Genomic DNA, 13949 nt, shown 5'->3' with positions numbered 1-13949 from the left:
TGATACAATAAAACTTGGAACAAAACTGTTCACTTCTAATTTAAATAGACACAACAGCAAAATATGCTGAAGCGTACGTTTAGATGTATGTTTACATCAATCTCCAGTAATATAACGACACTGTTGGTCCAACTGTTGGTCTTTCATTTTACAAATAAATAGATTTAAAAAAAAAACCATGTAGGAATAAAGTGCCTATTCAAGTCTTTGCTCGTCATTGTACATATTAGTCGCTGTTTAAATAACAATTTAATAAATACCACTACAAATAACATGAAAATATAATTTCTGAAAAATAACAGTTTTGGGGGATGTGGGGGATGTGGGCGTATCCAAGTTGGACGGAAAAAACAAAAAAACTAAAACTGGAATTGTTGCTGTAGTACATGTCCGATTGTCTCCCGAGTCCCATCAAGTGAAACTCCTAAGGTTTGTTTTGATTCTCAAATATTTCTAAGGCTTCCTGGAGCTCCTCTGCTGACAGGCCGGTCAGTTCGGATAGCTCGTCGGGAGACAACCTCCTCCTCGCCCGGCCCGCCTCCCATCGGCTGTGGCCCAGAGCGGTGTGGATGCCCTGGAGCTTCAACTGTAGCCAGTCACGACGCTCCTGCACCTGTTTGTGCTCCCCGAGGTTGTGCATCAGCTGGACCTCACTCACCGTCCTTTTCCTAGGAAACGTGCTTTTTTAGTATGAGTCGTATATTAAGAAACGAGGACAGTTTTAAAGCGAACGCCGTTTGCATTTAAAGGGTTTCACCTGAGGGGGCGCCCTCCGGTGGCAATGAAGAGGTGCAAAATGCACAGATAGATGAAGAGGACTTGGCAATGAAAACTTCTCATGATGAACTAACTTGATCACCTGTGAAAAGTGGAAATATAATGTTAAAAATTACAAATCAATACACATTAGCTCAATTTTACTGCATTATCTGCATGTCAATGTTCTTAAATAGTGAGTGAGTCACTGTGTGGTTTATAGGCAAAAAAACAAAACAGTGTGAATCCCTATTTACTAGACAGAAGGAGTTCAACATACCTGCTGTAGCCTATCCTGAGTCTTACATGTGTATGGTGAATACAATCATAGTTCAATTCTATAAGTACTTTGGTTGATGGTGGCTATCAGTGATGATATAAGCTGGACTGGAGTTCCTTTTATAGCCGGTTGGCCCAGCCATTGATGACTTGTCGTCATGAGTGCTGGTGATGTCACACCGCTGGTGGTGGCAGGAGAGGAATGACACCTCCTTCTCGCTATGGGCTTTCACCATCCTCATACCAAACCAAAATACACACACACAAGCCCACACAACAAAGACACAAACACTTTGGGACCAAAATTCCAAACCTTTATAGAAATGCATGCGTTTCACAGGAAAAGATCCAAGTTGTCCTTAAAAACACCTTGTCATGTTTTTCACGATGCAACGTATGAATACATTAATTATTAGGGGTGTTAAAAAAAAATCGATTCGGCGATATATCGCGATACTACATCGCGCGATTCTCGAATCGATTCAATAAATGGCAGAATCGATTTTTTTTTTTTTTTTATATGAACGGCACATTAAGCCTTAATATTTTTATTTTAATGCTGTTCAAATGTGAAACAGATTGCAAACTGTTTGTGTACAGTGGCTCACGGTTATAAGCCTCAAGTTTTAGATAAATATATTCATACAAATCTTACAGTGTACATGTACAAATTTACTGATAGTATTTTCTAAATTTGAATGGAAAAAAATCGCAACAATCGACTTATAAATTCGTATCGGGATTAATCGGTATCGAATCGTGACCATTCGTATCGGGATTAATCGGTATCGAATCGAATCGTGACCTGTGAATCGTGATACGAATCGAATCGTCAGGTACTAGGCAATTCACACCCCTATTAATTATACTGTATACTTTTCCCACCAAACAAAACCTGAAATAAACCTTAAACAAACATGCGCAATAATGTTGAAAGCTTTTCCTTTTCTTCCACGTGGACTTGCCATTTCAATTTGTTCACATCTGACCTTTTTATCTGACTCTTAACCTTCTGCACAACAATAGTTGCCACGTTTGGATGGATTTGTTACCGTCTTTGACCATTAGCAAGTCTCCATGGTTACATTGAGTCTTTACTCAAGAATTAGTATTGTTTAAAGAGTTTGCTTCCCAAAAAGCAGCTTTTACACTCATCTGACGTCAGAGAATACCTTCTGAATGAAAGAGTATGTCGAGGTTTGCTGGTGGCGTCAGCGGGGAATCCTGTAGATCGTCACTCTCTTTATTCTAAGTGAGATGTGTGTGCACGTGTATGTATTGTGTAACTGATTCAAGGGCTTGTTGAAGTGTTAACATTTACCTTGTTTTCACATTTATTTCAAATCCTTCATGATATTCCCAACTTTAGCATTGTAATAATTTTGTGGCAACACCAATCGTACCTACAATGATCATTACATTGTATTATTTTCATTGCTTCTCCATAATAAAATCAAGTCTGCTTTCTTTTTATTTGTTGAATAACAAATGAGAGAAGTTATGTTGAGCTGTCAATGTTGAATAGTCAAATAAATACGATAGGATTCTGTTGTCATTCTTTTACACAACCTCATAGTATTTGGCATTTTCTTGTGTCATTTCCAGCTAAAAGATACAAAATAGAGATTCATTTAAACTTTTTTGGCCATGGGATAAAAGCTGTTGGGTTTAACTTGATATACTCTGTGTGTACAAATACATGGCAGTAAATTAGCAGACCAAACAACGTTGCCAGGGTACAATGCAGAAACAATTCCGCAGCCGTTTTCCCCTCAATGTGTTAGATATAGAAATTCAATGTTGAATGTTAAAAGATAGTTGCGTATAATACAAAAACTATTTTCATTCAGGGTATGAAGGAACCACAATAAATGACAGTAAGTAGTATATTTTATACGACATTGTGGGGGAAGTGGGTCAGTGGCTCTATTTTCTTTATGAACTGGAATATCTGTCAGTTATACCACTTTTCAGCAAGTATCTCAAGGATAACAGATTGTTATATAAAAAATGAGGGAAGCCCCCCCCCCACAACATTGGATGCATATATTAATATGTTGCCACCAGAGTATTTGTTCCTCAATTTAGTTGGCGCTCTGAATGGCATGTCATGATACAAAGTCTCTGTGAACACGTGACCCTGATATTTGGTTTATTTTTTGTTTAAAGATACAATCAATTGTATCTATCATCATATGAGGAGCTTTCAATCTATTGTTGAATTCGAAAACTAAATACTGTATCGCACATTGATCATCATTCTTGTATACAGGTAATTGAAGAAATTCATCTAGGAGAAACATCAATCAATCAGTCAAATAAATTTATTTCACTCTTTAAAATAAAAGAAATGAAAAGGGACAGAAGGAAGTAAAACTTGTTTTGTCTGCCCCTAATCAACACACACACAAAAGAATCAACACAAAATCAATGACGCTTTTGGTGTTACAATACTACCAAACAATACAAATATAACAAACAAATATATTCACATTGATATTCAGGTGAAAGTTCTCTTGCAGTGCTTTATTCACACTTATCGATTTCTCTGTAAAGTGAGTGGTCAGTGATTAAAGTTGTTTACACAGCAACCTTACCAGGTTTATAGTGCTCGTGGAGCCTTCAAAGAAGTTGACCTCCATTTACTTTCCTGTGATATTACAGACCAGAGCCTCGGCATGTTTAGGTGACACTCGCCGAAAATTTTGACCCCTGGCCTGAGCTTGGGATTCAGATCTTTGCCGCTCTCTTTACCTCATGCTGCCTCAATGAGTGGAAAGTAGATGTAACAAGGTGCATGGGAATATAACATGAGTAGTCACAGTCGGGGGGATTTTGAGATTTCTCCATAAAGAGCTTCCTTGAGCTCTCAAGTTTCATTTCCCAGCAGCACAGACGTTAAAATTGTAATAGAAGTCTACATAATATTTTCATTTTCTTTATGTGACCAAAGCATTTCAGACATAACATCCATGATAAGTTATCAATAAACTTACTTGACACAGAACACGCCAAATGCTAAATAATCTTTTAATTCGCACAAAATTATTAAATCAAATTTCCCACTACGGCAATATGATTTATTTAAACAAGAAAATATCACAAGGGGTAACAATAAAACAACCAAACTTTGGCTGATTCCTCAGAAGGTGAATTGTAAGCTGAATGTGATCTTCAAAGTTGAGGCTGATGTCATCTGTTAAGAGGTCAAACTTCCTTGACTTTTAAAGCGTTTAAATCTCGGATGATGTTGTTACCTCTGATTGGAAATTACTTTCCACTGATATTTTTAACATGCCCTGCGTTTGGCCGGCAACCAGTTCAGGATGTACGCCGCTTACTGTCCGAAGCCGGCTGGGATAGGCTCCAACACCCCCACAACCCTTGTGAGGAGCAAGCAGTTAAGAAAATGGATGGGGTAATATTTTAACAGTTCCTGAAAATTTCAGGATTATATTTTTTCCCAAGGTACTGGTTGCTATTGACATTTGAAAGATGGAAAGATTTAAACCTGCCAACATTAAAATTGTTGTATCTTTGTCCAATTTTGAGGTACGTCCATGCATTATATATCCTTTTAAAGGGACTTAAGTGTAGAATTTGAATATAGGAATACTTCAATTTTTATTTTATTTATTTTTTTGACACATGAGGACCTTTTTGCCAAAGCCGGTCACATTATACAGTATTAAAACTCATTATTGAGTTATTCTAAGATATTTTAATCCCAGAAAGTAGTTGAAACATTTTAATTTTCAATAGTTTTTAATTTACTGTATTGTAACTTTTGTAAGTTTCAAGTGATTTCAGTGACCATTGAGGGTTTTTCTTTCATTAACGGAGGGTACACCAACAACTAGCAACACGTACTGTAAATAGACAGCACATGGTTATAGGCCTACCTTTCACATTATTTTTCACGTCTTTTAAACAACACTCGCATGGAACCTGCATTTTATTAATTAATCGGCCCTTGAAAATTGGACGAAGCCAGTGGGGGGTACATTTGTAAATTACGTCACGTACTTGAATGCAACACAATCAAAAATACAACACATCAAAAGGGCCAACCGACACTGCTCGAATTTAAGCTAAACTTTCTGCGAAATATTCAGGTACACTTTTTATTTTGACACAATTTAGCGTTACAACGTGGGCATTGAATGCTTGTAAAATGAGTGATTTACAGTATAGAAAAATGAACCCATCGAAAAGGTGTAAAATTGTGGGGATTCATTTGGCCATTTTTGTTGCCCGAGGCGGTTCATTTATTTCGTGCACTTGACCTGTCGTCAACTTCTCTCTCTCTCTCTCTTTTTACGAGGTTAAACATGCTTAGAAAGACTCACTCGTATAAATTAAGTTCGTTACTTATTCCGTGCACTTGTTGGACTCATCAATTCTAGCCCCCACGGTCTAACTCGCTGTTGGGCTTTCATGGAAACAATCCAATTGTACTGTAAAGCGAAATAAAATCAGTGACTCCCCCACTAGCGTTAAACACTGTACACAAGAACAGTATGTTACACGGAGATGCTCATGAAATAATTAGTTTTACTGGTGCACTGAAAGATACCAGTTTACAAAAGCAAGTAAAGGAAGACAACATAAGTCCAAACTCAACTCAAGTTTAAGACAGTATCACCCATCTTGTAGAAGGACTGGACTCATGTGGGTCAAATCCCGAATATACTATTCCTCATTCTGTTTAAATAAAACAAAAATGGTCCAGCATAACATAACAATCTGCAGGCCTTTAGCTTCCAACAAACTGGTAGTAGTACAGTATTATTTTAATCACTCTGACGTTTGCCTCTGTTTTACAGACCCATGTCGGATGATATTGACTTATTTTGGGAGTCCCTGATTTCACCTGGGGGAAATAAAGGGGAAGCTAAATCAAATAAGAGCAAAAATGAGTCAAAAAGAAAAAACAACATAACCTTAAACACAGACGACATCATCCCCAAGAAAAAGAAAATATCCACATTCAAAGATGTGATGCAATCAAAGAAAGGCAAGAAAAAGAAGAAGAAAAAGAAGAAGGTACTGGATTTAAACAGTTTATTTGGCAGCAGCGATGCTACAGTGACGGTGGAATCTAAACCTGACTATGACATGTCAAATATGAGAATCAGCGGCAACAATAGCGAACAGAAGTCAGATTGCACAATACAGGATTCCAAGAAAAAAAAGGGCCAACGAAAAAAGAAAGTTGTGTTTGATTTGCCACATGACTGCGCTTGTGCTAAGCATCCCAATTTTGTTTCTGCACCTCCCAACTTCCCAAAAGATTGTACAGAATTGATGAAAGCTTCAAGAACAGATTGTGAATGGACTTCACCGGCCAGCGCAATAGTGCAGCATCAGTCTCAACCACAAGATAACGACATCCAGTGGGATGAAAGCAACAGCCAGGACTTGTTTATCACCCAAAATACATTCAGACCATCCCCCTCAGAATCAAGCGAAGAATCCAGTTACAAAGCTACTTCTACAGCTTCGCAACAAACAGAGATATTACACTATTTGGGCCACGTAAAATACCACAACAAGGATTCGTGTCAGCATCCCAGAAAAAAGAAGCATCAGAAGACAGCGAAGACCAGGAGCACACAAAAGGACAGATTGCACAGCCGCAAGAAGAAATATTCCGTCCAAACGGAAGGTGCAAGCCCAACCAGGGAGGAAGAGCCCTCATGCTCTTTTTATGCAAGACCTAATGTGATGAAGCTTTACGACGACGCCGATGCAGATAAGTTGCCAAAGGTTGCGAAGTCAAAGCAGCATCATCACAAGCAAATCCAGCAGACTTATTCATGCTCTCTCCACATACCAGCCAAACCCACGACATGCACCTCCACCCAGACAGAAAACTTCTTCACTGCTGAGCTCTCCTCCTACTTGGCTTTCTCCACAAAGAGAAGACTGGCTGCGTGTTCTGACGTCCTGAAGCCTTTGGATCTGAGCTTGCCACAAAGGGCCAGGAAGGACACGTCAAGTGAAGTCAAAGAGGACGAGACGTCACACAGAGCGATCAGAGCATCACCATTCTGTTGTTCCGCCATGAAAGAGCTGGAGGACAAGAAAGTTGTTGGTGGTAGTGATAAGAGGAAAGGAGCGAGTCCTCTGACTGAGTCGCAGAGCAAGTCTGGCGACACGACCGCCTCCAGCGACTGCAATGGCCAGAGCAAAACTGTTGACCTGTACCAGGTGAGAACAACATACATAATCATCATCCCCGAAATTCAGTGTTATGTTCTTACATTTAGACATTTTCTAGTCTTAGAACACACATATTTACGCCCCACGAAAAAAAAAGAACGACAATGCCTTAAATTCATGCTGTCTTCTTATAGAAATTGTACTTGTCAGTTCTTTTGTGATAATTGGGAGGTTTTAAGCAAGCTATTTTTCAGCTTTACATTGATGAGAAAAACACACACACTATATCACATAGTGTACACTTCCATAAAATAGATCTAGTTACTTGTAATCCATTACATATTGTACTGGCATAATCAGTGACTAGTTCTCGTCTTTCCTTGAACTTGAATTAATCTTGCGTTACTTTTCAGTTACTGTCACAAAAACTCCAACAAACTAATGACGACAAAAAGATGTGACATTCTAAAGTAGATAAATATATCCCAGCTGCTTTGGGCAATGGGCTACACCAGTGGTGTCCAAACTACGGCCCAGGGGCCATTTGCGGCCCGCCTTCCATTTTTCAGTGGCCCGCGACATATGCTAAAAATGGCATTTGACTCAGTTCAAATAAAATAAACAAAACAAAAATATTTGGAGATGGTCAAAGTAAGAAGGCAGGGTATCGGAAAACAGGTGCCATTAAAGGTTATTTTAGTTAACTAAAACTAATGACCTGCGATTGGCTGGCAACCAGTCCAGGGTGTCCCCCGCCTACTCCCCAGAGCCAGCTGAGATAGGCTCCAGCAACCCCCGTGACCCTTGTGAGGAATAAGCGGTCAAGAAAATGAATGGATGGATAAAACTAATGAAAAAACTAAAACTAAAATTCAAAAAAACAATATTGTTACCGAAATAAAATAAAAACGAAAATGTTTTTTAAAAAAACGAAAACTAACTGAAACTACATTTTATGTTTACAAAATTAACTAGAATTATAGCAAACATATCCTTTGTTTTAGTCTTTGGTAATTAATTTAATACATGGGCCTTTGGGGATTATTTTAAATGTGATTTTTAGTACAGTATATTTCCATAAAATAGATTGATTGCAGCGTGGTTTGAGATCCCACTCAATCAATGTGAGCAGTTGTCTCTACATGGAGCCCGTGACAATGTTATTAGTAGTTAAACTACTGAAACAACTCAAGCTAAAATTTAAAAACTTTTTTGTGAAATTATATTTTTTAAAAACGTTCTGTAAATGAAATAAACACTAGAATGGTTTTTAAAAGCACAAGTAACTGAACTACATTTTATGTTTAAAACTAATTAAAGCTATACAGGACTGTCTCAGAAAATTAGAAGATTGTGATAAAGTCCTTTATTTTTTGTAATGCAATTAAAAAACAAAAATGTCATACATTCTCAATTCACTTGGAAACACTTGCAGGTGTTTCGTGTTAATTGGACGATTCAAGTGATTAGTTGAATAGCCTACTAGTATACTTTTTCATGATATTCTAATATTTTGAGATAGGATATTTGAGTTTTGTTTAAGCTTTAAGCCATAATCAACAATATTAAAATAATAAAAGGCTTGCAATATTTCAGTTGATTTTTAATGAATCCAGAATGTACGACATTTTAGTTTTTTTAAATTGCATTCCAGAAAATAAAGGACTTTATCACAATCTTCTAATTTTCTGAGACAGTCCTGTAAATATAGTGAAAATGTCTTGTTTTTGTCTTTGTCAATTAATTTCATAAATGAATTTTCAGGGTTTATTCTGAATGCATTTAGAAGAAGAGTCGGATAGGAGTTTTCAAATTGTAGTTTACTTTATTACACAATACTGAGTAACTTTTTTTTTTAAATCTTGCAGTCGACAAATACTCCATATAAAAAAACTGAAACTGATACTAAACCAAAAAAGACCAAACTAAAATGAAGCATTAATAAAAAATAAAATAATATAAGTCAATCATATATCCAGCTTCCACTTAATGTCAGCTCAGAATGGCTCAAGCTCCCTGCAACCCCGAACAGAATAAGTGGTATAGAAATTAAATGCTTGGATATTTCTCAACTGGCGACTACACAATAATTTTCATTGTGTTAGTTTCATTTATCATGTTCATTATTGTGGGATTGCATAGGTGTAGAACTAAGACTTCATCACATTGACGGCTGTTGCTATTTTGACTCCCGCAAACAGCCGAATGAGGTAACCAAAATACAAAACACTTCTCACTATGATAAAGTGCAGTTCTTGATGCAGGCTCATTTCCCCCCCACCCTTCTTAAATAGCCTGATCATGTGGTACCAAAGGTGTCTTGACATTACATTAATGCATTTATCCCAAGCTGGAATTAGAACAAATTGAAATCCAAAACGTGCTTGCTTACAGGTAAGGCCAGTGCAGATGAGATTGAATGAGTCATTCTTCTTCAAGACCAAAGGAGATGGACAATCACCCAGACCTGCGTCACCTCTGATGAAACTTTCTCAGAGTAGAGTGAGTGACAAAGACTTGAAAGGCAAGAAGAAACGCTGAGGTTTTTTTTTTTTTTGGGGGGGTTATTCGTCTGCCACACTTCACAGTCCTTCCCTTAGAAAACATGAAATATTGAGTTGTACTTCTGGAAATGAGCAACACCTAAAAAGAGTTCAATAGTTCAATGTTGAAAGTTAAATTGTGATGTTATTGGTACAGTTTAGCACATTGAGAATGTGACCACTTTATTTCAAATTCACAATCTTCAACTAATAAACCAAAAACTAAAGTGACTTCAGTATCTAAAACAATTAAAAAGGTAAAACAAAAGGAACTAGTTCATTCTTTATTGTTTAACATGACATCAAACATCAATTGTGCCTGAAGAGCTTGATTCCCATCCAGCTCCACAGGTGAAAGAAGACATAGACAGGGATGGTGACGGGTAGCAGCAAACTGTAAAAACACAAATTGTTGCTACTCGTGCAGCCCTGAGGAAAGTTTTCATCCACTGCGGCAGAGTAGAACAAGCCAATGAGCGACACGATGGGGACCAGACCCACCATCATCGACAAGGAAAACATGCTTGCAGGGTGGGTCAGCCACTTCAAATAAATATTAGTGAAATTAAATTAGCAGCTCTTCTCACACCACTTTAATGAATATAGTATATGATCAGGAGTGCCAAAAGTTGAAGCTGAAGATGCAAGATGGAGAGTTCTATCCTTGTGCAGGTGGGTTTGAATCTTTCTGTAAGAGTCTGGCTTCCTGAGGGATCATGTTAGGGATTCCGTCGATGATGGGGTATGCGATGCCGAGCTCGTCGTTGATCAGCTCATTTGTCGTGGCTTCAAACCTGGAAGGTAGAATACAGTCACGTGACCCTCGGGAAAACTGCTTTTGTGTGTTGGGAATTGAATTAGGGCTCCCTTTATTATCGTCCAAACTGACCATTTCAGCTACATAAAGCTTACTTATTATAAAATTACATTACGAGGCATTACCGGATAATAAAAGTAGCAAATACAATACAACAAAGTGTAAGCTATTTTACCTGAGTGGCTTCTTTGACAGTGGACATACTAAGAACTCCAGCAGGGAGGTGTCAAACGCCTGCTGCGTTCCGTCCTTCACATCCGTGAAGCTCCTCACCGACTTAAAAGCAGATGAAGCTGCCTGAAGTGAAGGCGTGTGTCTTCTGTTGCGTTGAACAAAAAACGGTTCAGTCAAAAATCTGCACACAACATTCCGCAGCATGACCACAACACAGCGAAAAGTTTATCTCGTAATTATTTCCGGAAGAACATTTGAGTGCAACTGAAATAAATGTCCCCTCCGGTTGGGTCTTAGCGTCTCAAGGTTACGTGCGATCATAAATAACAACATATTTTCGGTCTTTGTTTTAATTACTACGTTATTTTGCAATTTTTTTTTTTTTTTAATATTTTGCTTTCGTTTAGTCGTGAACACTGGCATACATTTGATTAATAAATGGTTGCATTGAGAGCATTTCCATACTTGTCCGTGTGGTGGCAGCATTGTTCTGCAGTGTGACGTACTTGTCCACATCTCCACAGTCCACATTGTGTCTCATCAGTCAAACTTGGCTTGTATTGTCACCATGGGCCTCAAATTGATGATCTCGACTTGCTGATAACATTGCTTTACTGTCACACATTCACCAGCATATGCAGCAGATCATTCGAATGGCCAACGCGTCAGTAAACAACGATAAAACCCAAGGTCATGCGCATCAACAATGTAATCAGTGATGGAACTAAGCTAGATGGAGACACTCTTGAATAAATCACTTTTCTTCCTTTCTGCCCTTGATCGACAAGAGACTTCAAAAGTTATTGTTTTCAGTGCAGAATTTCACACAATTTAAAGTAAAATATTGTGAATAAATTATGTATTTAGATAGATAACACACATCGTGAACACACTGAACAATCTATTGTTTGATTTGATTCTTTGTTTTACCCCAAAGACAACAGAGTAATATCAGCTAGCAGGTAATTGCTTAGCTTCTCTTCATTGAAAATGGACAACACCAAGTGTCGGGTGAAAAGCCCCCCAAAGATAAAGTTATTTGCTTTGAGCGTTGGAGACCTGCAACTTGTTGTTCCTTGTAGCTGTATAGAACAATAATATATCTAACCTGCAGCAAAATGACAGGCGATATAGCATACTGCAGCCAGGAACACTTTCTTGTGCAGGTTGTTTACTCATGAGCTGTATCAATCAGCTGTGCGGAGCGCTGGGCTGAAATTACACTGACACATAAGAAGGATGTATACAAACAGCGCAGATGACTGAGTGGCTTATGGAAGGCTGTTATTGATGTGTCAGTGAAAATATGGTCCACTAAATTTTGCAGTGTGGGTACAGTACATTCTTAGTGCTGTTAATATTTGAGTTGCATTTTTATGTTGCCCACAAAATTAATAAAGTCCCTGAATATTCTAAACTACCAGTTTATAACTACACCTCTATTAATTTTGGATCGAACATGAGCTTACTGTATAGTACAGTACAATGTGTTCAGGTTTACGTTGTGGTTAAAAATGCAATTTTAGCTGTTATTTAGGTTTAGAGGAATGTCTACAATTGGCTGGCTAGCCAAATGAGGGTATGTGCTATAGAAAATGGATGGATTGTAGTGCCCTTTTATGTAATGTGAATGGGTGAATCATAATTTTCTTTCAATATAATAATGTCTGAAAATGTCATCAAAATCACACTTAACTTGATCAAACTTGTAATAAAACCCAGTAATGTCACAATTTCACCAATAACGCATAAAAAAAAAAAAATCCTGACTGATACTGTAAATATTTTTACCGATAATGTAATATTTAATTAGATTATTACAGTATATCATATCCCAGAAGTCTTTGCAGCAGAGCAATTCTCATCAAGTGGGTGGAGCTTACTTTGATGAACTATTTTCCAGCGCTGGTTTAAGACCAAGTAAATCAACTATCAAATAACTCCACCACTAACCTTCATTTAAATGAAACCATGTTCAAAGTAGATTTCATTTGCTTCTATCAATAAAAATAACCACATGAATAAATGACAGCACAGCCCACATTCACAGGCATCTGTGACTATGCAGCAGAGTTGCCAGAATGGCTTCAAAGAACTTCCAGGCAGACAGGATCTCTCTGCCAACAGCAAAAATACTGTTATTTCCTGCACCTCTCCAGCAATGTTGCCCACGTTTCAAAGACAGTAGGTTTTCGTCACAGCAGAGATCCTCGGAGACAGAAAGGGAAGGTATAGTTCACAGCATCTCTTGACATTCTCTACAAGCGGAAGAAGCAGCAGCAGCGAAGGCATCGCCGACTTGGCAGCAGGAGAAACTGAGTCAGACAGGAGGGGTTCTTACAGGGTTGGCAGATTTTATGAGTCCACTTCACAGTAGTGATATTTGACAAAGCTTTCATCAGTCTGGCACCTCTGTGACCTTTTCAGAGTCATTCAAGTGGACACGAGATATTTGCCCACTGACAGCTGGCCCTTAGGAGCGGTTCACGAGGATGACTTTTTCGGACTACTGCAGGCTGTTTTTCTCTCCCTGCTTTGCTGGCCTAGTTTGTATTGAGGAGACGTCTTCATGAGTCAGGATGTGATTTGAGCTTTCATAGGCCAGTAGAGATGAATGAATGCAATGCTTCTTTTATTTCGCATTTCCCAAAAAAAGCAAATGTCAAAGTGAACCTAAAAAATAATGTCTATTTGTGACATGAACTAGCAGTGTTGAGTTAGTTACTAGTTGTAATATGTTACATATTGGATTACAAGTTACTGGCATAATCAGTGACTAGTTCTCGTCTCTCCTTGGACTGTAATTCATCTATTTTTCAGGGACTGTCACAAAAAGTACAACAAACTAACAACAACAAAAAGATGTGACATTCTGAAGTAGATAAATATATCCCGGCTGTTTTGGGCGATGGGCTACATTCTGGATTAGTTGCCAGTCAATTGCAGGGCAAATGAAGTCAAACATACATTCACATCTACGGACATAATAGAGCGTTCACTTAAAACACAAGCAAGCAAGGAGAGACGTAACTGGAAGGCCAGAGCTGAAAATCAAACCCAGAACCTGAGAACCTTGAGGCAGACATGCTACCCACTAGTCCAATGAAAGTGACTGCAAGTAATACTAATTTCCATTGTGATTTTGCATGACCAAAGTCAAACAACATTCAGTATTGTTACTCTCTTACAGAACAAAATGATCAAAACACAAAATA

The 13949-nt window shown here is 38.1% G+C and overlaps 4 protein-coding genes across 4 annotated transcripts; 1 reads left to right on the top strand and 3 right to left on the bottom strand.

Annotated features, from left to right (window-relative positions):
• Nucleotides 1-365: 365 nt before the first annotated feature.
• pth1a (parathyroid hormone 1a) lies at nucleotides 366-961 on the bottom strand. The gene is made up of 2 exons (XM_077518128.1): nucleotides 758-961; nucleotides 366-668 (listed from the first exon to the last, which is right to left on the bottom strand). The coding sequence occupies exons 1-2, from the start codon at nucleotides 838-840 to the stop codon at nucleotides 425-427; spliced, it is 327 nt and encodes a 108-aa protein (XP_077374254.1). The 5' UTR covers nucleotides 841-961; the 3' UTR covers nucleotides 366-424.
• Nucleotides 962-5084: 4123 nt separating this feature from the next.
• LOC144015866 (uncharacterized) lies at nucleotides 5085-10011 on the top strand. Its single transcript, XM_077516272.1, has 3 exons — nucleotides 5085-5150; nucleotides 5862-7248; nucleotides 9595-10011. The coding sequence occupies exons 2-3, from the start codon at nucleotides 5866-5868 to the stop codon at nucleotides 9739-9741; spliced, it is 1530 nt and encodes a 509-aa protein (XP_077372398.1). The 5' UTR covers nucleotides 5085-5150; nucleotides 5862-5865; the 3' UTR covers nucleotides 9742-10011.
• Nucleotides 10012-10014: 3 nt separating this feature from the next.
• On the bottom strand, nucleotides 10015-10265 carry LOC144015868 (phosphatidylinositol N-acetylglucosaminyltransferase subunit Y-like). Its single transcript, XM_077516275.1, has one exon. It carries the CDS (start codon nucleotides 10263-10265, stop codon nucleotides 10053-10055), a length of 213 nt encoding a protein of 70 aa, XP_077372401.1. The 3' UTR covers nucleotides 10015-10052.
• A 125-nt stretch (nucleotides 10266-10390) lies between these two features.
• Nucleotides 10391-11004, bottom strand: pyurf (PIGY upstream open reading frame). Its single transcript, XM_077516273.1, has 2 exons — nucleotides 10736-11004; nucleotides 10391-10537 (listed from the first exon to the last, which is right to left on the bottom strand). The coding sequence occupies exons 1-2, from the start codon at nucleotides 10936-10938 to the stop codon at nucleotides 10402-10404; spliced, it is 339 nt and encodes a 112-aa protein (XP_077372399.1). The 5' UTR covers nucleotides 10939-11004; the 3' UTR covers nucleotides 10391-10401.
• Nucleotides 11005-13949: the final 2945 nt, after the last annotated feature.

The sequence above is a fragment of the Festucalex cinctus genome, chromosome 3 (genome assembly GCF_051991245.1).
Source record: "Festucalex cinctus isolate MCC-2025b chromosome 3, RoL_Fcin_1.0, whole genome shotgun sequence".
Classification (NCBI taxonomy): Eukaryota; Metazoa; Chordata; class Actinopteri; order Syngnathiformes; family Syngnathidae; genus Festucalex; species Festucalex cinctus.
The sequence above is the reverse complement of the archived record's forward strand: the minus strand, read 5'-3'. Positions and strand labels throughout refer to the sequence as shown.

What these genes read in the sequence shown, in the direction of transcription:
- LOC144015868 (XM_077516275.1), bottom strand. Translation starts at nt 10,265, where the DNA reads ATGTTTTCCTTGTCGATGATGGTGGGTCTGGTCCCCATCGTGTCGCTC.
- pyurf (XM_077516273.1), bottom strand. Translation starts at nt 10,938, where the DNA reads ATGCTGCGGAATGTTGTGTGCAGATTTTTGACTGAACCGTTTTTTGTT. An exon ending in CTGTCAAAGAAGCCACTCAG is followed by an intron (nt 10,538 to 10,735) that starts GTAAAATAGCTT and finishes TCTACCTTCCAG; the next exon opens with GTTTGAAGCCACGACAAATG.
- pth1a (XM_077518128.1), bottom strand. Translation starts at nt 840, where the DNA reads ATGAGAAGTTTTCATTGCCAAGTCCTCTTCATCTATCTGTGCATTTTG. An exon ending in ACCGGAGGGCGCCCCCTCAG is followed by an intron (nt 669 to 757) that starts GTGAAACCCTTT and finishes CACGTTTCCTAG; the next exon opens with GAAAAGGACGGTGAGTGAGG.
- LOC144015866 (XM_077516272.1), top strand. Translation starts at nt 5,866, where the DNA reads ATGTCGGATGATATTGACTTATTTTGGGAGTCCCTGATTTCACCTGGG. An exon ending in AAACTGTTGACCTGTACCAG is followed by an intron (nt 7,249 to 9,594) that starts GTGAGAACAACA and finishes GCTTGCTTACAG; the next exon opens with GTAAGGCCAGTGCAGATGAG.